Source organism: Artibeus jamaicensis, unplaced genomic scaffold (genome assembly GCF_021234435.1).
Source record: "Artibeus jamaicensis isolate MK-2021 breed Jamaican fruit bat unplaced genomic scaffold, CSHL_Jam_final scaffold_1964, whole genome shotgun sequence".
NCBI classification, from domain to species: domain Eukaryota; kingdom Metazoa; phylum Chordata; class Mammalia; order Chiroptera; family Phyllostomidae; genus Artibeus; species Artibeus jamaicensis.
This window is the reverse complement of record NW_026522030.1, coordinates 53,938,124-53,963,108: the sequence shown is the minus strand read 5'-3', so window position 1 is coordinate 53,963,108 and position 24,985 is coordinate 53,938,124. Positions and strand designations below refer to the sequence as shown.

Sequence of the window (24,985 nt, the reverse complement as noted above, 5' to 3'; positions counted from 1 at the left end):
AATAAAGAAAAAAGAGGAACATAGTTATAAAGAATAAAATGGCAGTAAATAGGTACCTATCAATAACCATTTTAAATGTAAATGGCTTAAATATTCCACTCAAATGACACAGAATAGCTAAATGGATAAGAAAAAAAATATATATATATATAGTCTACAAAAGACCCACCTCAGAACAAAACATATACACAGATGTAAAATGTGCTTATGGCAGCAGCAGTTCATAATAAACTCATAAAATGACAGGTAAATTCAAATATCTATAAATCACAGAAAATGGCATTTTCTACCTAGACACAAATGTTTTCTATTGGCATGGTATTATTCTATCAGGAAAATATTAAAAGATTTTTCATGGGTTTATTGGTATCTACAAAAGAGCTTGGTGACATTTTGATTGGGTTTGCTATGTATCCTTATAAAATTTTTAAATAATAGACCACTTAATTTTTTATACTTTTTAAAAATGTTTTTTATTTATTTTTATTGTTGTTCAAGTACAGTCAATAACAAAAACTTCTACTTAGAATTATTAAAAACTGTTTATACATCTTTTTCTAAAAATCAAGGAAAGAAATCATTACATTAATACAAGTATACTCATAATACTTAAATTTTATTTATAAATTGTCTCTCCAAATGTCTTCTTGACTAGACAGTACTTGTTAATAGCTATCTTTCTCTAACTTTTAACACAGTGTCTGACACTGAGATGACATCAACTGATATTTTTTTAAATAAGTAAATGTCAAGGAGATGGCTGCTTTAATAATGGCCACACATTTCTGAATCTCACAATCTGGTTTTCTTAAAACATTTGGTCACCCCTAGGCATCCACTCCTAAAGATACGTTCCCTGTAGAATCCATTAAACAGGTCCTAAAATTTCCATTGGTTGCCTGTAACCTAAATTTTGTCAGTTATTTTCTTTGATGCCTTATGTCTTGCCTCAAAGTGAAGATGTAAAATGTAACTGATGTTTGAAAAAGAAATCAATAAGATGTTCAGAGTTGATATGTTAAGAGCCTTGATAGAGGGTATGGAAGTTAAGGACACAGAGGAATTACAGGATTTGAGTGACAATGCTTGAGAGAAAGTGACTGAACTTGGGAATTGATTTTCTGTTCAAAACAAAGGTATCAAGGACTACCCTCAAGATGTGAAATTTGGAGAAAAGTAAGAAAATGGCAAGATTATGGAAGTGAAAAAGTTAAGTAGTAAAAAAACTCAAAGGAGAAGCCAGTAAGTTCTATAGATGATATACTGAATTTGATGGGCATCATGGGACATGAATTAGAAATGCCACAGGCAATGGATATAGAAAGTATATGAAAGAAAAAGTTTACACAAAAGGATATAAAATGTATCATAGACTTCTTTCATATATAATAAAATGCAAATAAAAACTATTTCAAAATATCATATTTTTCTTATTAAATGGCAAAGATTAAAAAGTTTGAAAACAATGTGATGGCTGGCCAGAATATAAGTAAAATAGGTACCTGCTTATATTCCTACTAGGAGTATAACCTGGCACAACAATTTGGCCCTACATATCACAATTACAACTGTATGTATCTTTTAATCTACTGTAGAAGTTACCTGTTACTAAATAACAAGTTGTCCCAAACTCTAGAAGCTTAAAACAACAAATACTGAAAGAGGAACTTCCGACATGAGAGTGTAAAGAGCTCTGTTGACCCAGAGCTCTTTTATAGTGGTGAGCACTATAAAAAGAAACACTGAAAGCCTCTGCAAATGGTCCTAAGGGCTAAAGGCAAATGAAGAAATGCCTATTCAGAAAAATTACAAAAAATCAGTAAGAAAGCAAGTGTTTATGGTATCAGAACCAACACCATTCCTTTCTTCCACCCTCAGCAAGGTAAAGAGTACACCCCAGGATGCTGCAGCAAAAACACAGGGCTCCTCCATCTCCCCCAAGTACCCAGTACTCAGGACAGCTTCTTCTCTCCAGCAGCAAGATATCAGCATTTTTCATCCTGCCCCAGCTAATTGTAGCTAAGGCCATGTCTTAAGCAAGTGCAACTGAGAGGTGAAGACTCCATTCTTCTATCTGCCCACCGTTTGTGAAATAACAGGTTCTACCTTGGGTGTAGAGCACTGAGAATACTTAAGACCCAAACTCCCTTGCCCCAGCTTGGAATTCCCTATAACAGCAATGGTTCCACACCAGCTGAGGCCAGCCAAAACGACCTGAGGCTGCTGCTTCCCTCCTCCAAATAATCAGCTCCTACAATAGGGGTGTCACTCAGAAGGAAGTATAATATTCTCCACAATCACAGCTCCTGAGGCCTGGCTCAGATTTTGCCTCATGTGGGGAAACGGGTTGAGGAAGCAATGTAAAATATGTAGGTCCTAACCCCTTCTCAAAGGGAACTGACTGCATTTGCAACACATTATGGAGAAGTTCACGCCTAGAGGCATTCTCAAGAGTGGGTGTAGCTTCTGGTGAAAGGCAAGCTTGTAGAAAATTCATGATACATGCTCAACCATAGGCCTGCTAGTCTGCAGGAGAAAAATGAGAAATAAGACAGCTGGCAGGAGCACTTAAATGGTTGGAAAAAATACCAAACACTGACTCAGAAACTTCACAGGAAACATGCTGAATTGGTTTATAGAGTTCCTTATGCTCTGCAGGGGTAGCCAACCTTTTGGAATCTCTATGCCACACTGAAGAAGGAGTTGTGTTGGGCCACACATTAAATACGTTGCAACATGTAATCACAAAAAACGTTGTAATGTTGTAAGTAAATTTACAATTTTTTGTTGGGCCAAATTCACAGCCATCCTGGCTGCAAACGGCCCACAGGCCTGCATTACTGAAAACAATTAAACAATCAGCCACCAATTAGTGAAGTTTAACACCTGGGTGTGCTCAAGGAATGAAAACAGGAGAGCCCTACCAAAATTTATCATCCTCAGTCAACTGTGGACAAAGCCAAAGCTGCAGTCTCCTTAGGAGCAATATCAGAAACTTACCACTTTTGGAGGGGAAATAGAGTTTAGAATATCCAGCCAGTCATGGATCAAATAAGCCTGGAGGAGAGGGATGGGGGAGACCAGTAACCAGATGTGCTACAATATAGTATCTCAAACATTCATGTCTAACAAAAAAATTACAAGTCATGCAAAGAAACAAAAGTATAATCCACAAACCAGGAAAAAAGTAGGCAACAGAAACTGGAAGAGTGACAACATGTTGGATTTATTTTTTAAAAAAAGACTTCAAAATAAGTATAAATATGTTCACAAAACTAAAGGAAACCATGGTTATAGGGGTGTCCAACCCACAGCCCACAGGCCACATGCAGCCCAGGATGGCTATGAATGTGAACCAACACGAAATTGTAAATTTACTTAAAACATTATGAGATTTTTTGTGATTATGTGTTGCAATGTATTTAATGTGTGGCCCAAGACAAAACTCTTCCTCTTCCATCATGGCCCAGAGACACCAAAGGTTGGACATCCCTGGAAGTAAAGAAAGTATGATGACATTGTTGCAACAGAGACCAAAAGGGATAGAAGCACCAAGTGGACACAGATAGTAATTTGAATTCACAAGAAAAAGAAAAGGCACTGGTAAAGGTAATCATGTTACCAGCAGTATTTAGGTAGAAAAGGGGAGCAAAGGGAACTAGATATTGAGTTTAATAAATCTGTAAGCATAAACCTGCTTGCTAGACAGAAAGCTAAAGCTTCGTGCCCCATGGAATTATAGCATTTCCTTGCCAAGAGAATTAACACTTCTCCCTTCGCCCCTCTGGTACCAGATGACCAGGTGGGACAAGGGGAAGGCAGGCACATATGCAATAGAAGTCAAAACAGTGCATAGGAAGGTGGTGAACCAGAGAGGCCTGTCAATCCAGCCTGGGGAAAAAATGTATTGGTTGGGAGGTGGATCCTACCAAAGCATGCAAAAATTTGGGAACGTAGTCATTTTGAGAAAGCATATGATCTGTCCCACACCCAAGCTAACATAATCCTAGGGGAACAAAGAAGCGCTCCCACTCTCTTTCTCTTTTGCCTGGGTAACCTGCACTCATCTAGTGTGTTCATGTATCCTCTCTACATGACCATGGGGCCTTTGGCAGCCACATGGCCCATGGCCATGCCTACATGCGCCTACATGCAGGCTCCAGGAGGGAGCCTGAATGGACTATAACTGGAAACATAATCTAAGCTACCTGGATAGGGACTGAGAATCTTAGCAGCTGCCTGCCAGCTAGCTCCAAAGGACTGTACTTTAATATGAAGTAGAAACTGTGGACACTGGCATTTACCTTGGTTTTGCTGAAGACAGAGTTAGACTTTTTCCATGGTAGGGCAAGAGGGAGATGGGGCAGTGGAAACCCAAGGGGCAGCTTCTACCACACAAATAAACCACACCACACTACAATCACCTGTGCATGTGTCCTTTAAATGCTTTTATCATGATCCCATGGAAGGACCTAATTCCCACCTACAGCAATTATGTAAATTGTTTAAAAGCATGTTTTTCTACTGTCTTAACTGATTTGAAAAGTAACTGCTTAAAAGAATATGCACAATCCTGGCTGGTGTAGCTCAATGGATTGAACACTGGCTCAATCCATTCCCAGTTCCATTCCCAGTCCATTCCCAATCAGGACACACGCCTGAGTTGTGGGCCAGGTCCCCAGTGGGGGATACATGAGAGGCAACCACACACTGATGTTTCTCTCCGTCTCTTTCTCCCTCACTTCCCCTCTCTCTAAAAATAAATAAATAAAGCCTTAAAAAAAGAATACATAAAATATTGATGGGCTTAAATCATGACAAGTATAACATGTATAACATAATTGCCAATAGCAGCATAAATCAGGTGGATGGTAGCAAAGTTTTATTGGGCTAAGGAATGATAACATATCCTAAAGAAATAATTATAAAAATGCATTGTTGTGTTTGTAACATTAATAGATTTAATATGTATAATAACAACACCACAAAAATGGATAAAAGGGAATATAGCTGTACTTCAATAATGTTTTTATATGTCACAGGATATAAGCTTACAAAAATACTAAGCTAATTCTGTTAAAATACCCTAAAGCAGCCACTAAAAAAATAGTAAAGTATTATTAAAGAAATTAAAGCGCTACAACAGAAAATATTCGCTGAATGCCAAAAAAGTAGTAGTAAAGGAGGAATGTAGGAACAAAAAATATATGAGACATATTTAAGACAAAACTGAAAGGGCAGAGATGGATTCAAATATATCAATAATAATATTAAAGGTGAATAGAGTAAACAATCCAAGCAAAAGGCAGAGATTGTCAGACTGAATTTAAAAGAAAACATCATCCAAAAATATGCTGCCTACATAACACATACTTTAGGTTCAAAGACGCAAATGTACACTGAAAGTAAAGCATGGAAAAGCCAAATAGTGAAAATAGAGTTAATCCATCAGGAAGATATAACAATTATAAATAGATATGTATCTAATAAACAGAGCATCAAAGTACATGAGCAAAAATGAGAAATGAAAAGAAAAATAAAAAATTCGTTATATTAGTTGGAGACTTTAATAGCCCACAGTGATGGTTAATTTCATGTGCAAACTTAGGAGGGTATTTTTGATAAGATTAACATTTAAACTGGTAAATTCTGAGTAAGCAGAATGCCATCCATAATGTAAATGTGCCTCACCCATTGAGTTGAAGGCCTCAATAGAACAAAAAGACCAGCCTCTCTGAACAAGAAATTTTCCTTCACAATTGATCTGCACTATCAGTTCCCCTGTGTCTAGACTGTGACAGCCCAAATGCAGATATAAACTTATCAGTCTCCATAATCAAGTAAGAAAAATATTTAAAGTAAGTCCATACACACACACACACAAAATATATGTATATAATCACACACATCCTTTTGGTTCTGTTTTTTGCAGAATCCTAACTAATATACCCACTTTCGATAATGGATAAAACAACGAGAAAGAATATCAACCAGGAAATACAACACCTGAACAGCACTGTAAACAAATTAGAACCAATAGATATCATAAGAATATTTCACCCCAAAACAACAACAATTTATATATATATATACACACACACACATACACACACTTTTCAAGTGCACATGGAACATTCCCAGAATATCCCATATGTTACAACATAAAAAAATGAAATCTTAATAAATGTAAAAAGAAATAACACAAAGGATGTTCTCTGAATACAATGGAATAAAATTGGAAATCAAATTGAAAAATGGGAAACTCACAAATACTAAACAACACACTCCTAAATAAACAATCAAAGAGGAAAACAAAATACAATCAGAAAGTATTCTGAGATGAGGAAAAATGAAGACACAAAATATTAAAATGTATGGGATATAACTAAACCAGTGCTTTAAGGAAAATTTATAGCTATAAATACCTATATTACAGAAAAGAAAGGTCGGAAGTCAATAATCTAATGTTACAACATAATACAGGAAAAAAACATAAGAGCAAATTAAGCCTAAAGCGAGAAGAAGGAATTATAAAGAATAAAGAAGAAATTGATGAAATAAAGAATAGAAAAACAACAGAGAAAATAAATGAAACCAAAAGCTGGTTCCTTGAAAACATAAAAAAAAACCCTGACAAACCTTTAGCTAAATTAACCACAGTGAACATTAGAGAAGCCTCATATTACCAGAATTAGGAATTCAAAAGGGCATATTACTAACAACCTAATAAAAACAAAAAGGCTTACAAAGAAATACAGTAAGATTTGTACACCAGCAAATTAGGTAACTTAAAAGAAATGGACAACTTTCTACAAGAACACAACTGACTCAAGAAAGAAATAGAAAACCTGAATCAACAAGTGATTTCAGTTAGTAGTAAAACAAATTACCCACAAAGAAAGCCCAGGACTGAATGGGTTCATGACTGAATTCTACCAAATGCTTAAAAAAGAATTAATACCAATACTTCAAACACTATTACTCTTCCAAAATATAGAAGCGAATACTTTTCAACCCATTTATAAAGCAAATATAAACCCTGACTAACAAAAAGGCATCACAAAGAAAAAACTACAGACTAATTCCTCTTTTAAACAGTGTTAAACAAATCCAGCATTATATTAAGAGAATTATACATCACAACCAAGTAGGATTTATCCCAAGAATGCAAGGTTGGTTTAACATCTAAAAACATCAATTAATGTGACATATCATATCAACAGACTAGAAAACAAAAATTATAAGATCATCTTAGCAGACACAGAAAATACAATTAACAAAATCAAACAACCTTTTATAATAAAAACACTTAAACTAGGAACAGAAGGATCTTTCTAAACTGAAGTGCTTTCTCTTTCTCATGTTCCTCAATGCAAGAATGCTTTGTTCAGGCATCAGCTATAATGCTATTGACCAATAGAAATGGTCAATAGAAGGTCAATAAAAATGAATCAACAATATGTTCAATTGGATAAGATATCTTTAAATAGAAACACACAAAAAGGTAATATGTTAATCAGTTAACAAAAATATTGTAACCAGAGTCTCACAGGAACCTAATATTTTATGTACCACATGAGCAATTGTTAAGCGGTGTTTGCAATGACTTTAAAGAAAATAACTTCTGTGAATAACACTAATTGACTCTAAACACTAATGTAACTGGGTAAAATAACATGTCTGGGATTTGCTTCACAATAATCCATTGGTGGCAGAGGGAGCAGATGAGCAGAAGGGAATAGAAGAATATAGATGAAACAAGACTGGTCATATGTTGATAATTTTTCAAACTTGGGAGTTCATTAATGCATTTTCTTTGCCTTTGCAACTAATTAAAATTTCTTGCAATAAAAAGTAAAACACATACTTACAAACATACATAAAGGTATCTCACCAAAACACTTATAAGGACATACAATAAAGTACCAAAGGTCTAAAAAATAAAGAACTATGAGTAAGAGAAGAATTTGTCCAACACAGTATTAATGGCATTTGGAGCAGTATAATTCTTTAACTGAGCAAAATTATCCTATCATTTCAGGATGTCTAGCAATCCCAGCCTTCATCCATTATGTCAGTAGCACCAATGATGTAGGCAAAGGTTTAGTCACTGGGCCATTCACGACAGCATCATTATATATTTCTTAAAAATAAAATAACCTAATGTATAACAGGAAGACACTGGTTAAATATAAATATGGTATATCAAAATAATAGAATACATTGTAACACCTAAAAATACTATACTTCCTCTTGAAGAGGATGAGCTGACAACATAACAATGACATCCCCAATAACAATGCCTTGAATAAATTCCTATGAGTGTGTATAACAGGAAAAGGGGTCCAAATGGACCTTAAATCTAACAAACATCTAAAAGGCAAAAGAATGGGCTCAGAGACAGACCCAGAGAAGAAAGACCATAAACCAAAACCTAAATAGTGTCTATAGTAGAAAAGGAAGCTGTTAATTCTGAAAGAAACTCAGAGAGGCTCTAAGTACCCAATTAGTAAACACAGAGAGCAGAAGTACCCAGGAATCAAGATAACTAATACAAGGAACCATTTACCAGGAAGCTGGGCTTCCCACTTATTCACATTCAGAATAGCTAACTGTAGCATTTGCCTACAGCAAATGGCTAAAGACGACTTCCAAAACAACCACTTGCCTGATGACAGTTATCAGTAGGTTTAGAAAGCAACTGATCCAAATTCATAAGCCAAAGAGCCTAGGGAAGAATGCCTTCAACCATTATATCGAGGTCTGAACACAGACATTCTTTATGACTAAAAAAAAAAAAGCAGAAAAGAAGGGAGATTAGAAATTTCAGAGGTAAAAAATATTTTCAAGGAAGACTAAGACTTACATACAGGATCCAGCACAAATAATGCCCCCTTTTTATTACAAAATCTTTTACTATAAAATCATAAGCATGTCATTCTGTAACATAACAATATCACACTCAAGAATACCATATGACATTTTAGGTGAAATGTTCACATTAAAACTATAAATTATCACACCCATATTATTACCCTACCAACCACACTCAAGCAGGTGTTAAACTTCTGCTGAACCCTGTATTACACAGACTTAAGTGTAGCATGATTTGGGTAACTAATAGATATACAAAAAGATAGTTTACTTGATAATGAGAGTAGTCTTCTTTGACAGATATACACTGAATGGCACAACACTGTCCCTTATCAATAGGTCCAAACATACTACACAGTTGTTTAAGAAATATTTACATAATTATGCTAAATGAAAGAAGCCAGGTGGTGAGGGACAAATACCATATAACCTCACCTTTAACTGGAAACTAATCAACAAAACAAACAAGCAAGCAAAATATAACCAGAGACATTGAAATTAAGAACAATCTGACAGTAACCAGAGGGGGGGGTGGGAAGGGCTAATGGGGAGAAGTGGGGAAGGGTTTTCAAGAACAACTATGAAGGACACATGGACAAAACCAAGGGTAGTAGAAGTGAGGGAGGGAGGTGAGGATGGCTGGGGTTGGGGGCAGTGGTGGGAGATAAATGCAGACAGCTGTACTTGAACAACAATAAAATAATTTTTTAAAAAAGATTTTATTTATTTATCTTTAGAGGGGAAGGGGAAAAGATAGGGAGAGAAATATCAATGTATGGTTGCCTCTCGTGGGTCCCCGGCTGGGAACTGGCCTGCAATCCAGGCATGTGCCGTGACTGGGAATGGAACTACCATACTCTGGTTCACAGGCCTGCGCTCAATCCACTCAGCTACACCAGCCAGGGTGACAATAAAATAATTTTTAAACATATTTACATAATTATAAAATTATAAATGCCACTTGTAAGTTTCTAGTTTCAAAAGTCAACTCAAATTCCAATATCTCATAGTGTGATTTATGAACTACAACAGAATTACCTGGAAAGCTTATTTTAAAAAAACTCCCAGACCTCATCTGCGAGTAGACAGAGTGTGATCACATCTTATCTCAAGGATGATGGAGGAAGTTACAAGGACACTTCAACAAAAGACTTAATTCTGATTATCAAAAGTAAAAAATGAATCAGAATACGAGCAACATGAGGAGAAACTGTACTATGTGAAGAGTTTACAATAATCAAGGATAGTAAACTTTAACGTAGGTATAAATCACATATATACCTATAATTTTTAAAAGTCAAATTACAATAATATTGGAATGATCCCAGGGCAAGAAACTCCAAAGGTGAATTCAGTTCAACTTAACAAAAAATTATATTCAGGTTATATAATCATGACTCCAGTAAAGAAAAAGGAAAGTGCACCCATACACATAGCTTCTCATTTATGAAATGTACTGAAATCTGTTTTATAGGTAAACAAGTATTTTAATTGCTATTTTAAGTTCGGGGGACTACTGTATATCAAATAATCTGATAAGTAGTACCTAACATCACTCCACTGTTTCTGATGACCAAGGGGAGGTCCAACAATCTACGGTTAAATGACTGGGCACCATGCACAGGATAATAGAGTGTAAAGTAAAATCCTTCAACCAATTCCAGAACACTCTACTCTAGCAAGGTCATCCCAGGCTTTCAAATAAACACTGCAACTATCTTGAAGGAAAACTGAGCCATGTCTAGGAAGTTGCCAACATGGCAATCTCAGAGTAACAAGCCAAAACACAAGGACTTAATCCAACTTTTAAAGTTGAGCTGTAATAGCTTAACACAGAGTGTCTATGTCACAGTTTTTCCTATTACCTGCAAGCTTCCCAAATATGTCAGAATATAAGCAGGAGATAGGACCTATTTATCTATATTATCTGGTAAACTGGCACTCCTTGAAATAAATCCAATAATTTTTATCATATTCCATATTCATTTGGAAATTTAATACATCTTTTTAGGGTAGTGATTTTCAACCAATTGCTGCAAAAGGCACACTGCTGTGCCACAGAATTTTTAAGACATGCAACACCTGACTGTTTAGTCAGGGACACTGATCTCTTCTCCCTTAGACTGTCAAATGAAAAAATGACAACTGCTCTGGCCATGTGGCTCAGTGGTTGCACAGTCGTCCCATACACCTAAAGACTATGGGTTGATCCCTGGTCAGGGCACATATCTAGGTTGCAGGTTTGATCCCCAGTCAAAGTGCAGACAAGAGGCAACTAGTCAATGTTTATCTCTAACATCGACGTTAATGTTTCTCTTTCTCTCAAATCAATAAACATATCCTCAGGTAAAGATTTAAAAACATTTTTTTAATGACAACAGTCAACACAATAGCCATCCAGTATGAATGAATCAAAATTATACCTATTTTTTGGTTAGACTGGCAAAAAACAGATTTTTTTGCTGTGCCATAGATTTTAGTTATTAGTTTACTTGTGCCATGAAATGAAAAAGGTTGAAAAACACTGAATTAAGGGATTAGTGCCAAGTTTTAATTTTAATAATAAAGAGAAACAAATTCAACAAACCAAATACTCATAAAAAATAATCTGGGAGTTTACCTTTCCACAACCAAACTGATTGTTTGTGTGAGGTCTGGGTTTGTCACCTGGAGACGTTTCCACAAAGACCATACAAATTCTTTATCAGCCTTAAAGAAATAAAAGACATTTTAAATGTGCTTGCTTTGTAGCTATAACAGAGAAGACAATATATGACATTAAATTAAAAACAAAGAAAATTACATGGTTGTTAGTACTATAACTATAAAATAGATTCTTAAAAATAAAGCAAGAAGCCCTGGCTGGTGTAGCTCAGTGGATTGAGCGCGGGCCTGCGAACCACAGGATCGCGGTTCGATTCCCAGTCAGGGCACATGCCTGGGTTGCAGGCCGGTTCCCTGCAGGCCAGTCCCCAGCAGGGGACACAGAAAAGGCAACCATACATTGATGTTTCTCTCCTGCTCTCCTTCCCCCCTTCCCCTCTAAAGATAAATAAATGAAATCTTTAAAAAAAATAGAGCAAGAAAACTTTATTTTAGAAAGTTCTTATACTGGTAACCTACATTCACTTTTACTATTTCTACCCTTCACATTTTAGGACATAAACACTGAAATGCTGAATATCAAGGTAAATTCACTGTATACAGAAACTGTCCTCTAGCTATTACTCTATTTTCATCTCCCTTTTCAGCAAAATTCCTTGAAAGAACTGCTTATAATCACTGTTTCCACTTCTTTCCCTCTCATTCACTCTACAATCTCCTCCAGTCAGATTTCCCTCCCCACTATTATGCTCGAATCACTTTCAAGATCCTCCATATAGCCTAATCCAAGTGGACAATGAACAGATTCAGTCCATAAACCTAGGTCAGGTATCAACAGTGGTTGACTGTTAGGAACCTTTTGGGTTAGGAACCTTTTGGGGGAGGTTGGTGTGGTGTGGTGTGGTGTGGTGTGGTGTGGTGTGGTGTGGTGTGGTGTGGTGTGGTGTGGTGTGTGGTGTGGTGTGTGGTGTGGTGTAGTTTGGTTTGGTTTGGTTTGGTTTTAATAGTGACTATCTAGAGATTCTGATTTAATTGGTCTCAGGTAAGATTCAAGTACTTTTTAAAAGCTTCTGAGATGCCCTGACTGTTGTAGTTCAGCCAATTGATCGCTGACCTTCAAGGCTGAAGATGGAAGGTTGAAGGTTACTGGTTCATTCCTGGTCAGGAAATCTGCCTGGGTTTCAAGCCAGGTCCCCAGCTGGGGGCCTGCAGGAGGCAATCCATCGATCTATCTTTTGCATATCAACATTTCTCCCCTGCTCTTTCTGCCTCCCTTCTCTCTCTAAAACTAAATATGGTAAATAAAATCTAAAAAAAAAGCTCCTGAAGTAATTCTATGCACACAGCATTGAGAACCAATGCTCTAGATGACCTCATTTACTCCCATGGTTTTATATTTTACATATCGACTCTACACTGATGATTCCCCCTTCTTTCTCTAGCTGTCTCCTCCATCCCTAAATGCAGAATGGAATTGCCAAATGCCTACTCAATAATTCCACTTGAATACCTAAGAGGTAACTCAAATTTAATTTACCCAAAATAAAATCTTTGATTTCCTACACTTTCAAAAATCTGCACCTGTGTCTCAGAATATGACACCACCTATTCATTTGTTCAAAAGCCTAAAACCTAGGAGTCAATCTGGGTTGCTCTCTTTTCCTCACATTTCACATCCAGACCATCAGTAAGTCCTACAGCCTAACCTACAAAATGTATCCCAATTCTAACCACTTCTCAACTCCCCCATCACTATCACCTTAATCCAGATCAAATCCATCTCTTGCCTAGTTCTCCACAATGGTACCCTAGTCTCTTTACAACTCCAAATCCTCCAATGGGTTCCTGTCAATTAAGAAAAGAATCCTAACTCTTTACCAAGATTACAAGACCCCACATTACCTGGCCCCATACATACCTGTCTAACTTCATCTAACACTCTCCCCCTTGTTCACAATGACTTTCTTGCTCTACCTTGTACCAAGGCCTTTGTACATGTACTATCTACCAGATCTTCATGCAGATTATTCTCCATTATATTTATAGCCACCAAAACAGATAAGTCTCTGGTAACCCTTTGCCCTGTTTAATTTTTTTTCATAGCACATTTAAAAATACTGTATTTGATCCTTTGTATGTATTTACTTGTGTTTAACTCTATTTGTAAATCTCTCCATCATCCATTCTCCCCCTTGTTAGTAACAGAAAACATTTTGGCTCTTTTCTGCCCAAAGGACTGGCCTCTCTTACCTTGGACTATGTAACTATGTTCTGCCAATAAAATATAAGAAGTGTTGTTAGAAACTTTAAAATTAGATTTATATGTACCAATTCTGTTGTATTTTCCCAGTATGTTGTTGCTTATTTAGCTTTATGATGAATTCTTTGAGAAGAAAAGATAGTTATAAACTTCATATATTCAAATTTATCCATCTTTTCTACTCTAACTTGTGAATTTTATGTACCATTTAGAAGGCCCTCTCTACTCCAGTATTAGAAATATATTTACCTACACTTACTTCTAAAATTTTGTTTTCATTTTTTAATGCTCAAATCTTTGCTCTATTTTATTTGTTATATGCTTTTGATAGCATGAGTACTATCTAACAATTTTTATTCATCCTGCTTTACTTTACCCTTTTAAAAGTAAGAATTCAACATTTGGGTTAAAGACAAGAAATGTCAATACAGGGGTGGGCAAAAGTAGGTTTAGAATTGCAAGTGCAAGAAACACTTTATTCTTGTTTATTAATTATTGTATTATCTTCCATACAAACAACTGTAAACCTACTTTTGCCCAGCACATATATACACATTCATAACTTGCTTGAAAGGGAAAAAGTATACTACTACAACTTTATGTGCTCTAATCTCTTTATTTTTTAAAAAACAAAATCTCTAGAAACCAGCATTATCTATAAATTTATCTTATAGTTTGATTCCAAATAAAATACCAGATTGGCAATGTATTTTCATCTCAACTTTTCTACCTAAAATATCAAGCAAGAAAGATTAATATAAATAAAAATGTAAGAAAGTTTTCAACATTTATAAAATAATGGAGTTACTTCAGCTTCAATAAGTAATACTTACTAATAAAGGATTTAGCTCTAGCACTGAAAATTACAATATATTAATAAATAACTGGTGAAAAAACCCTTGCACCTTAATTTATCCTTTTTTCTTTTTCTTTTTATTGTTGTTATGGTTATTCAACATCTCTTTTTCAATCCCCAACAAAAAGAAATAATAAATTCTCCTTCAGCTGTTTTTATTATAGATGCCAGAGGAAAAAGCCTCCTCTAGAAGATAAGAGTCCTCCAAAACACTTTATTGTTTACAATTTATACCCCAAAGTCATTTCAGGAAAACTTGCTAATTTCCAAATTTCTGTGGTATTATTAATTTCTTTCTTTCATTTATGGTCAGCAACAGTATTCAGATTTTCTTTGTCATCTAAAAATACTCAAATGTGTAAGCAATACCTTTTTTTTCTCTTTAATTTAGAGAAAAAAGTTCTATTGTGAACAATAAAATGCTATGAATGGATTGTGGAACTAGTGTATGTATTAGTCTTTGTGAGTTTCTTAGGTATTTAAATGCTATGTCACCTTCAATGTGGATTATACCTCTCAGTACTAAAAAGACTTCCTTTCATACACAAAGAGAAATAAAGACCCCAGCAAACACAAAACTAGTTTCAAAACTATTCCAGACATTAAAACAAGAAAACTAACCATTGCCAATAATATCATCTTTATTAATTTCCCTTCCTTTGAACATTATGTTCTTTTTAAAACATTAGAAATAAAAATCTTTAAAAATTACTCATAAAATTTCTTTATTATTACTACAAAACTTCTACAAGAATCAAATACTTTAAAATTTAAATTAAAAAATCCTACTCTTTCACAGCGTTTATTAAACTCAGCCTATGAAAGAGTTGACTAATGCTAGGGGATTTGGGCCTAAATTATTTTAGTAATGGATTAGTTTTGACTTTTACTTATCAGCTATCATGGAAATAAATATCCACTTCACAGACATCCAAACTGTCTTTTTCACTGGGTATCTACTCTCCCAGCACCTAAGTTAGTGTCTGGCAACATAATAGGCCCCCAAATGACTTCACTGGAGGAATGAATTCAACAAATATATGAAATCTATTTCCTATATTTAAATAATTTGCTGATCACAACTCAGGGAGAACAATAAAAGTTTAATTATAAAGTATAGCATAAAGTAGCCACTCAAATTATTCTATGAATAATACTTGCACAAAAATATTCATTACCAGGATACAGATACTAACAATGAAAAACATTCTAATTATATACCATGTTTTCAATTTCTTTTCTTTGTGAATGACTAAACAAGTTTACAACACAGATAAATATCTAACAAAAAATATAATTACATGACTTCTCTCATCAGATACTCTTAATTCCAATATCACATGCTGCTATGAAAGTTAAGTTTCATCATTAAAGTTGGAATAGTGAATATATATTTCATTTAAATGCCCTAAGTAATTTTTTACCTGAAACTGGTTTATAGCTTTAATAAATATTTTTGATTGCTACTAAAAAAGGAAATAAGCTTTGAGATATATACACACATATGTTGAAGATAAATATTTATATATACATATATATGACATACTTCTCATCTGATACTCTATAAGGGGTGATAAATGTATACATACACATACCCACATCATCCTTTACCACAGAGAAAACACATTTTTTTGTTATCCTCATCTAAGGACTATTTTTTCATTGCTTTTAGATAAAGAGAAAGGAAGAGAAACATGGATACAAGGGAGAAGCATCAATTGCTTGTTCCGGGACACACCTGCAGCAGGGATCAAACCCACAACCTAGGTATGTGCTCTGACTGGGAACTAAACCCACCAACTTTAGTTACGGAACAAAGCTCCAACCAACTGAGCCACACTGGCCATGGTAATAGAACACATTCTTAAAATATACAATCGAAATTAAAAGTATGGTGACATTTTGGTTCTAAATCAATGAATAACGCATAAATGTCATGGACTTAAATCTATCCTTTGGAGCATCATTGAACATTTCTTAGAAAAAAACTACATTTAGAAGCTAACACCCTATCTTCAGAAGTCCACTACAGACAGCCTTTCTACCACATTGTAATTAATCATGCTTTCTTCAACTAAGCATTATGTGTACAGTGCTTGCTAATCTGGGGCCATATGAAAGTTTTAATTAAATATAAAAATCACATACAGTAGGATAAGACTCTCATATTTAGAGAAACACTTGGAACTGAGGTTATTTTCTTTTGTATACTTATTCTGAGTCATTATGGAGGACTGGTACAAGGAATCACTCCAATTTTCTATTTCTCCAAGAACATATAATTCAATTCCTGTAAGTTGAATGTGGAAAAAACCAACTAACCTAAATGAAACTTTAATTATAACCAAAGACTAATCAGCAAAATTCTTTTCTCTAAACTGTATATTTGACCCATTACTGGGTTGTGAAATTTAGTCAGTCTGAGCTGCATTTTCTAAAGAAACAGAATTTAGGAGAAAATGAGTTAATAACACAGAGTAAATCATCTTTCTGAAATTACATGTACATGTATGTTTTATATATTTACTAGGTTGAAATGTAAAATGAATTTATTTTGGGTTACAAGTTTGGGAAGATTTTAAAAATATAGGGTAAATACTACATATTCTTGGGTAGTGTGATTTCTAGCTAAGTGGAAGAGCAAGTTTAAAAAAAGTGGACATTTAATTACTTAAATACCTTTTCACAAAACAATGTGAAGTTCATTATTATTTCTCGTGTTTCCTGAAGAGCAGGAGGATGGTTTCACTGAAGCTTTATGGTATGGGACACTATCAATCTTGTTTCACACTACTGGAATGCTTATGATTATCTAATAGTATCAATATTACAAAAAGTCTCAAGTTCCAATGTTCTAGGCTAATTATGGCCATCTCCATTCTTACACAGCCTAGAATATTTCATTCATCTTCCTAGTCCATGTATGTCAAGGTCACAAAGGCCAGCACCATGTTTGAAGCCACATTTTTAAAAGAATATAGTAGTGAATGAATTTAGGGGACAGGAGGTGGTCATTGGGCTGTTTCGAACAAACTGATTTTCTTAATCGAGTCAGTCATAATGAAGCAAGTATCTTAATTCCTTAGCCACTAAGGGCACAACAATGGTAAATATACAGTGAGGGTTCTAAAGGAAAGAGTGTAGTAGATATATGGGCAAACAGAATCCTAGGACTGACAAAGTAACAAAGGCTTTTATCATGGTTTCCTATCTTTAAACTACCCAAGGTTGAGGTGTGCAGATGACATGTTCATTAGTATCTTCTATTTACCTCTTTGGTCCTTAACCACTGAGGAACAGAAAATGGGAAAGGAAACAGGGAAAATAGAAAAAGGAGGTAGCCACCTAATATCTACCCACCTCTTTAAGAAAGGATATTCAATTTCAACAAATTTTCCTGTTTTTAAAGCCTTAATTCAGTCAGCAAGGACCTCCAAAAGGGGCAATATAATCCAATAGAACAAATTCTAAGAGAATGAATTTCATGAATTTTAATTAATCTAAACTGATAATACTCATAAAAACACCTTGGTGTTACACAGTTCCTAATTGGTTCTATCCTGAAGACTGTGCCTCATATTTCTACTACTGAGTGAATTTCAACATTTAATTACGCAATCCTGTCTAAAGTTTCTGACTAAATCACAGAGGAATGGTAAGAATGAAAAAATAAAGGGAAATCAAATCTCACTGAACGTGGGTACAGTCGAGCTATCTCTGTTATACACAAACTCTACAAATCACAGGAAAGTGATGTTAACCCAACTGACCTGGTAAATGAGATGAAAATGAAATGTCTCACTCAAGGACTATGGAATTAGTGTGGCTGGTTAGTAAGTATCATCTAGTTTGTGTTAAAGTTCCAGAACCAAGGCTCCCTATAAAGTTATTGGTCTGTGTTTAAAACTTAAGTTGAATTAAGAACAAGGACAAGAGTGGATCTGAAAATTAATGTCTCCTTTATCGGTAGATTTTATTTTAATAAAAGTGTTTAAACTTTCCTAGTCAACACTTCAACTGGTCCACTGCACTCCACTCCTGCTGCACCGAGTACCACTATGGTTACAACGGAGAACTGGGACCTGGGAGCTGGGGTGCAGGGTGCGACTGCTCCTTCTGGTGGTATTCAAGTGAAGAAAGCCAAACCCGGGGAACCCACAGGAACTCTGACCGGCCGGTGTCCACAGAGGGGCAGCGGTAGGACAGCCAGGCGACACCGTTTCTCCAGCACTGAAAACGGGCAGCGCTGGGTGTGGGAGCCGGCGAGGAGCGCCGCCGGAAGGGGGGGCTGAGTCCCCAACCCGTGTGCCGCTGTGCGGCCAAAGGCAGAGGAAGAGGGTCGCGCCTCCCTACAGGCCCCGGCCCCGCTGTGGAGAGGAAAGGCCAGGGACAGGAGTCCTCGATACCTGACACAAGGCCAGCTCCTCCTTTAGGCTGCTCAGCTCCTCCTCCAGCAGCTGCGTCCGGGTCATCATTGCCTCCTCTACCGAGATGCCCTCTAGCCGCTCGGACCCCTTGGGCGTGCTGAGAAGGGGAGCCTGAGCTGCCCCCTCTAGCTCTCTCCGGCCCCCTAACTCTTTTCCGCCCCGACTGGATATATTGCTTTTGTTCACAACGCCCTCCCCCGCTGCGCCGGCCGGACCCGAGGCCTCACTGCTCACTGTGTGTAGCACAGCTCCCCGCCCAACACGTGAGGACCCGGGCCCAGAAAGTCGGGCAGAGGGCCGAGGGAACGCTGAAGGTGCTGAGCGCGCCGTCATGGCTGTGGCTGCTAACGGGTCAAGTTGCCTCTTGGAAACCCCACCTCCCTTTCCCCATCCCGGCGAGCCAGAGCTCCAAACTACGCATGCGCGAGCCCTTTCCCGCTTTGGCGCGCGGGGTCTCGCGCCCCGAAGTCCTGGCGGACTTCCCGAGAGCTTTGCGCCCGGAGTGAGTTTTGGATTGCGCAGGCGCCATGCCCCAGAGGTCAGTCTGGCCCTTCCCCCGCACTGCCTTTGGCTTATCTTTCCAGAGTCTGTTGTTCTCAACGCTCTACCTGCCCACCCGTCTAAAATCCTACCCAGTAGCTCAGTCTAGCTAATGTCTCCCATCTTAATGTCTTCTTTGACCAGCCCCTACCTCCACATGATGCCTAACTGTGAACTCTTTGCCTTCAAGTCCCCTGCCAACTTGTCTGTCAAGTTTCACCGGCCGCCCTGGAGTGTTAGCTCCACAGCTAATCTCTGTAGCAGGGTTGTAAACTCCTTGAGGATCAGGAGTAAGTTTTACACTTGTGCTTTCTTCACATCCCTTAGCAAAATCGCTTTATGTACAGCTGACATCCCGCTGACTGATGTCAAGGAGTTGTAGAAAGCCTTGTGCAGAGCTGGGACTATCATGCAGGTTTCCCATTTAAATTACGGTATTTACATACCCTTTGTCTTTTGTTTAGCAAGAGTCATGATTTCCTTTGAATTTTTGTCAGCTTCTTTATGTGTTGGCAGAATATCAGAGTGAGCGTGACCTACATTGCCTGATAATTTAGGTTCTTGGAATAATTTGAAATCAGTTAAACTGATATAGGGTTTACGAAATAAGACCAGCTTTCTTTACCCTTCATGATTTCTTTAAATTTGTCTTCCCGCTATCTTTCTTTATAAACTTCCAACAGTCAATAACATGCTCTTTCTCTGTCATTGTAACACATTCGCTAGTGACAAGTTTAGTAAGGAGATGCACATAGAACCAGCAATGGAGTTGCACAAAATGCTAGATCTGCTCTCTTCTGGGGGGGGGGGGTTCTAGAATATTGGAGAGCTGGGATGGGGAGAAGATGACTGGAAGTAGGAAGCTAACTGCTTTAACTGATGATGTCTCCATTTAATCAAAGTTACAGTTCTGTAGTAGAATCTAGTTAGCATTAAAAAAAAAACACTTCCAATTTTAGAAGGCCGTGAAGGCAAGAGAGTGAGCTCTCATCCCACTGAAGGTGAATGAATACTTCACAATATTTATAAAAGCATTACATTAGAAAAAGCATATATGAGCCTATTATAAAAGAAGTCACTGCCATATTGAACTTTTACTATATGCTGAGTCCATGACTAAACACTGTTCATATACATACTTAATAAATTCTTACAATATCACAGTACAATAGATATTATTTTCATTTTACTAGTGAGACTCAAGAGGTTGTTGGTCCTTGCCTGAAGTCTCATATCTTATATTAGAAACTCTAGGATATGAATCCACTTAACTCTAAAACTTGTGTGTTTGATCCCTACCCTTACTTCATATCTGTCACTTGAAATACAATATTAGGTCTGATAGCATATAATAATATTTCACTGAGCTGAAGATTCAGGTTTGGCACAAATCAATATGAATGCACATTTTAAATGGCTATTTGTTATTCACTCAAAAGTGCACCATGGCATCTGATTATAGAAAGATTCTTTTGAAAAGCAATGAAAACTGTTATGTACACTGGGTAAATAAACATAGCTGACTGAAAAAAGGTTACTATCCTGGATCTATAACTAGGTAGACAATTTTTTAACTTTCTTTTCATTGTGATAAAATACACATAACATAAAATTTACCATTTATTGTAAAGTGTGTGAAAATAAAGAACAATTCAGAGTCATTAAGTACATTCACAATGTTAGGCAACCATTACAACTAGTTCCAGAACATTCTCACCACCTCCAACTAAAACCCCATACCCATAAACAGTCACACCCCATTCTAACCCCTCAACCCCCAGGCTCAAGATAATCACTAATCTGCTTTCTATCTGTATGCATTAGACTATTCTATTTCAAATAAATAAAACCATGCAATACATACATAGTCTTCTATGTCTGGCTTCTTTCACTTAGAAGAATATTTCCAAGCTTCATCCATTTTGTAGCATGTATCAGAACTTCATTCTTTTTTATAGTGAATAATGTTCCATTGTATGGATGTATCATAATTCGTTTTTCAATTCACCCATTGATGAGCATTTAGGTCGATTCCACTCTTTCCTATTGTGAATAGAACTGCTATGAACATTCACTTGTAAGCTATTTTTTAAATACTTATTTTCAATTATTTTGTGCATACACCTAGGAATGTAACTGCTGGGTCATATGGTAATTTTATGTTTAAGGTATTGAGGAACCACCAAACTGCTTTCTACAGTGGCTGCACAACTTTACATTCCCACCAACGATGTATAAAATTAAAATTGCTCTGCATCCTCATGAATACTTGTTTTCCTTTTTTTAAAAAAAAGAAAAATTTGTTCTCTTTATGGCCATACTAGTGGATGTGAAATGATATCTTCTCATAGTTTTGGTTTGCATTTCTCTAATGATCATCTTTTCATGTACTTGGACATCTGTTTATCTCCTTTGGGAACGTGTCTATTTAAGTTCTTTGTTCATTTTTTAATTTGGGTTGTTTCTGTCTTTTCGTTGTTGAGTTGTAACTGTTCTTTATTGGAAGACAATTTTTAAGAATAGAAACTTGCACTTTTTCAGAAGTGTACATAGAGTTGTTTCATGTATTAGTTATTTTCTGAAATGACAGAAATGTGTGAAACATTGAATATTAACATGTGTAACTCAGGAAGATAAGTTAAAAATCTGTGATACTACCTTAATAAAAATGTACGAAGTAATCAATTCATTTTTAAACATTTAAAAGTGATGATGTCTGTTCTGCAGATATACGTAATAAAGTCTGCTGAGGATGAAGTATATTAGAATATAGAAACACGTAATTCCCTCTATATCATCACCGTGAATTTGAAATGCTGAGGGAAACGTACAAATTAATGAGGTACTTAAATCACACCTATCACTTTAATTTAAAAAATGCATTTATAACTTCTGTTTAAAAGAGGAAAAAATGTATTAAGAATTTCTCAGCCTTTGTGTTTCTTTGTTTTCAGAAAGAATGCTGAATTTTAAGGCATGTTTATGTCTTTACCAATTTGGTATAATCTTTATTTGATCAGCAGAATTTAATTATAACATTTGAAACCACTATTAAGTATTGGTAAGTCTTTAAATATCATAAATTTATTTTAAATTATTTGAAACCTCTCAATTTTTATGGTTTTGCCATATCCCAGAAATTTAAATAAAGAATAGCCTGCTCCCATTCCTTTAACACTGAAAAGAATCCCACAAGCTTAGAATATGGCCACATGATTTTTGAATCAGCAGCAGACTTACTATGTCAGTCTAGTGTAGACCAATTGCACTTGTAGGAGTTAGTTTGTTGATTCACAAATCTGAGAAGGTGTTTCCCAGATGTAATCTTGAACTACCCTTGTATGCATGAAGGCAGGGAGAGTCCCAAGAAAAAAGGCAGACTACTCCACGTTGGTAGGTGCCAGGTTTAATAAACAAGGGAATTTACTTAAGAGGCTTGTCTTAGGCAGCAGAAGGATCAGTCATTTTCTGCACCCAACAGCCAAATCTTAAAAGTTTATATAGAGGCCTTAACAGGGTTCAGTCAGGCCCCCTGTCCACATAGTCTCATGATCACATTACTGTCTCAAGGATGTGTTCTTGGGCAGCGTCTCACTCAGGAAAGGCAAGCTGAACACACTTTCCAAGCACAGAGAAGGGAGTGTGGAGCCTCCAATTGCCTGGGTCCATATCATGGGCCAGACCAGGGGTCATGTCTTCATAATGACTTTTCCCAACATAGTCAAAGTAAACCAAGAAAATTGTTTTGTTCTAACAAATACTGCAATTTTGTTTGAGTGATTCTTGGCAACTACTGATTCCCCTGATCAGTCCTAAGAGTGCTCTAGGTCAAGATCATAGGCATCCAAGGTTGACATCATCTATTCCAGCTGCCCCATGTGGTTTTCACACAGTTCAGAAATAATGACTATACAGTGAGATGACAACAGAATTTCATTTTCTATTTTCATCTTCAACTATTATATTGAAGTCAAAACTATTTAAATAACTGGTTTTTTTTCTGATTATAGCCTTTTCTAAAATTATCTCCATTGAATCTAACTCCCAGTGCAGGTCTTGTTCTGGAAGAACAAAAGCTGGATATAGATATGGATATGGATATGGAGATAGATAGATAGATAGATAGATAGATAGATAGATAGATAGATATCTCCATATATCCATATATATCTCCTGTGTGCTTTAGGTTTGTGTAACTTCTATCAGTTCACTTAACTCAGCAAAGTTTTGTCAGCTAATGGTCTTTGGCACCAATTCAATGCAAACAGGAATCCCCAATCTGGGGTGCAGTGAAGAAGGAAACTTTATTCAGTATAAAATAGCTCAACTGTGGAAACAGCACAGCTATGAGGCAACCGTGGGGGAAGGGCCCTCTTTGGCTAGAAAGTTCTTCTCTGAAATCCACTACCTTGGTGTGTCAGCTCAGCCTAGAAGAGACAGTGTTTGGTTTTCTGTGGAAAAGGAAATTGAGCTCACTGAGCCAAAAGGGAACCGGCTAATACGGACAGGAGTCTTTGATCCTGTCCCTGATTGGTCTGTCCTCATGCAAATGAGCACTCCAAATCTCACAGTTTGATTCGTCCAAAAAAACTTTTCCGATGCGTCAAAATAGAGCTGCTCTGACTGGCTGAAGCAATGAAGCTCCAATTGGATGAGGAAAGCCTCTGTCCTATCATTTGAAGTAGGATTTCAGGAGTTTGTTTATAAGGGCTAGGTCAGATGGCAGAAATACAGTGCAGACTAGCAGGCAGTTCAGTGCAGAAGTAAGAAATTCAGCGCAGAGACAAGCAATTCAGAGCAGAGACTGGCAGCCCAGCACAGGCTTCTCTGTGCAGTGTAGTTTGTGTGATAAGTTCCTGTATAGAAATGACTGCTGGGCTCTGTTTTTAAAAATTAGAACCCAGCCCTGGCTAGTGTGACTCAATTGGTTGGAGCATCATCCTGTAACTGAAAGATTGCAGTTTGATTCCTAGTCAAGGCATATACCTAGGTTTAGGGTTCAGTCCCCAGTCTGAGTGCGTAGGGGAGCAACCAATTGATGTTTCTCTCTCACATCAATGTTTCTCTCTCTCTCTCTCTTTCTCTCTCTCTCTCTCTCATTCTCTCTCTTCCTCTCTCTCTAAAACCATGAAAAAAAATCATCAGGCGAAGATAAAAAAATTAGAGTCCAGTTAGCCACCAGGAGTCCTTCTTAGGAGATGTCTTTTTTCTTTCAGGGGTTGCAGTTTGAAATACAAGTCCCAAATTCCCTAAGGAGTTCAGCTCATTGAATACACAGGGTTGCATTATTTCAAGCTCTCCATTTTAACATATGACCAGAGTGAGAAAGCATGCTACTTTTTTTAGCCGTCTTGTTTATATTTTAGTTTCCTCTTCCTCACAGATGGGATGGTAGACCCATAGTCCTGGTTATTTCATCTGAAT

At 36.6% G+C, this 24,985-nt stretch overlaps 1 protein-coding gene across 4 annotated transcripts in view; it reads right to left on the bottom strand.

The window, feature by feature from the left end:
* Positions 1 to 19,406, bottom strand: part of CNTLN (centlein) — a 295,925-nt gene extending 276,519 nt beyond the window's left edge. For 2 of the 4 annotated variants that reach the window (XM_053656339.1, XM_053656340.1), the window contains exons 1-2: positions 19,001 to 19,406; positions 11,495 to 11,583 (exon numbers count right to left, since the gene is read on the bottom strand). In XM_053656339.1, coding sequence (XP_053512314.1) covers positions 11,495 to 11,583; positions 19,001 to 19,354 — 443 coding nt within the window. In that variant the 5' untranslated portion in view covers positions 19,355 to 19,406. The remainder of the gene's footprint in view (positions 1 to 11,494; positions 11,584 to 19,000) is intronic. The other 2 variants (XM_053656341.1, XM_053656342.1) reach the window with 1 other exon arrangement.
* Between the last annotated feature and the right edge of the window lie 5,579 nt (positions 19,407 to 24,985).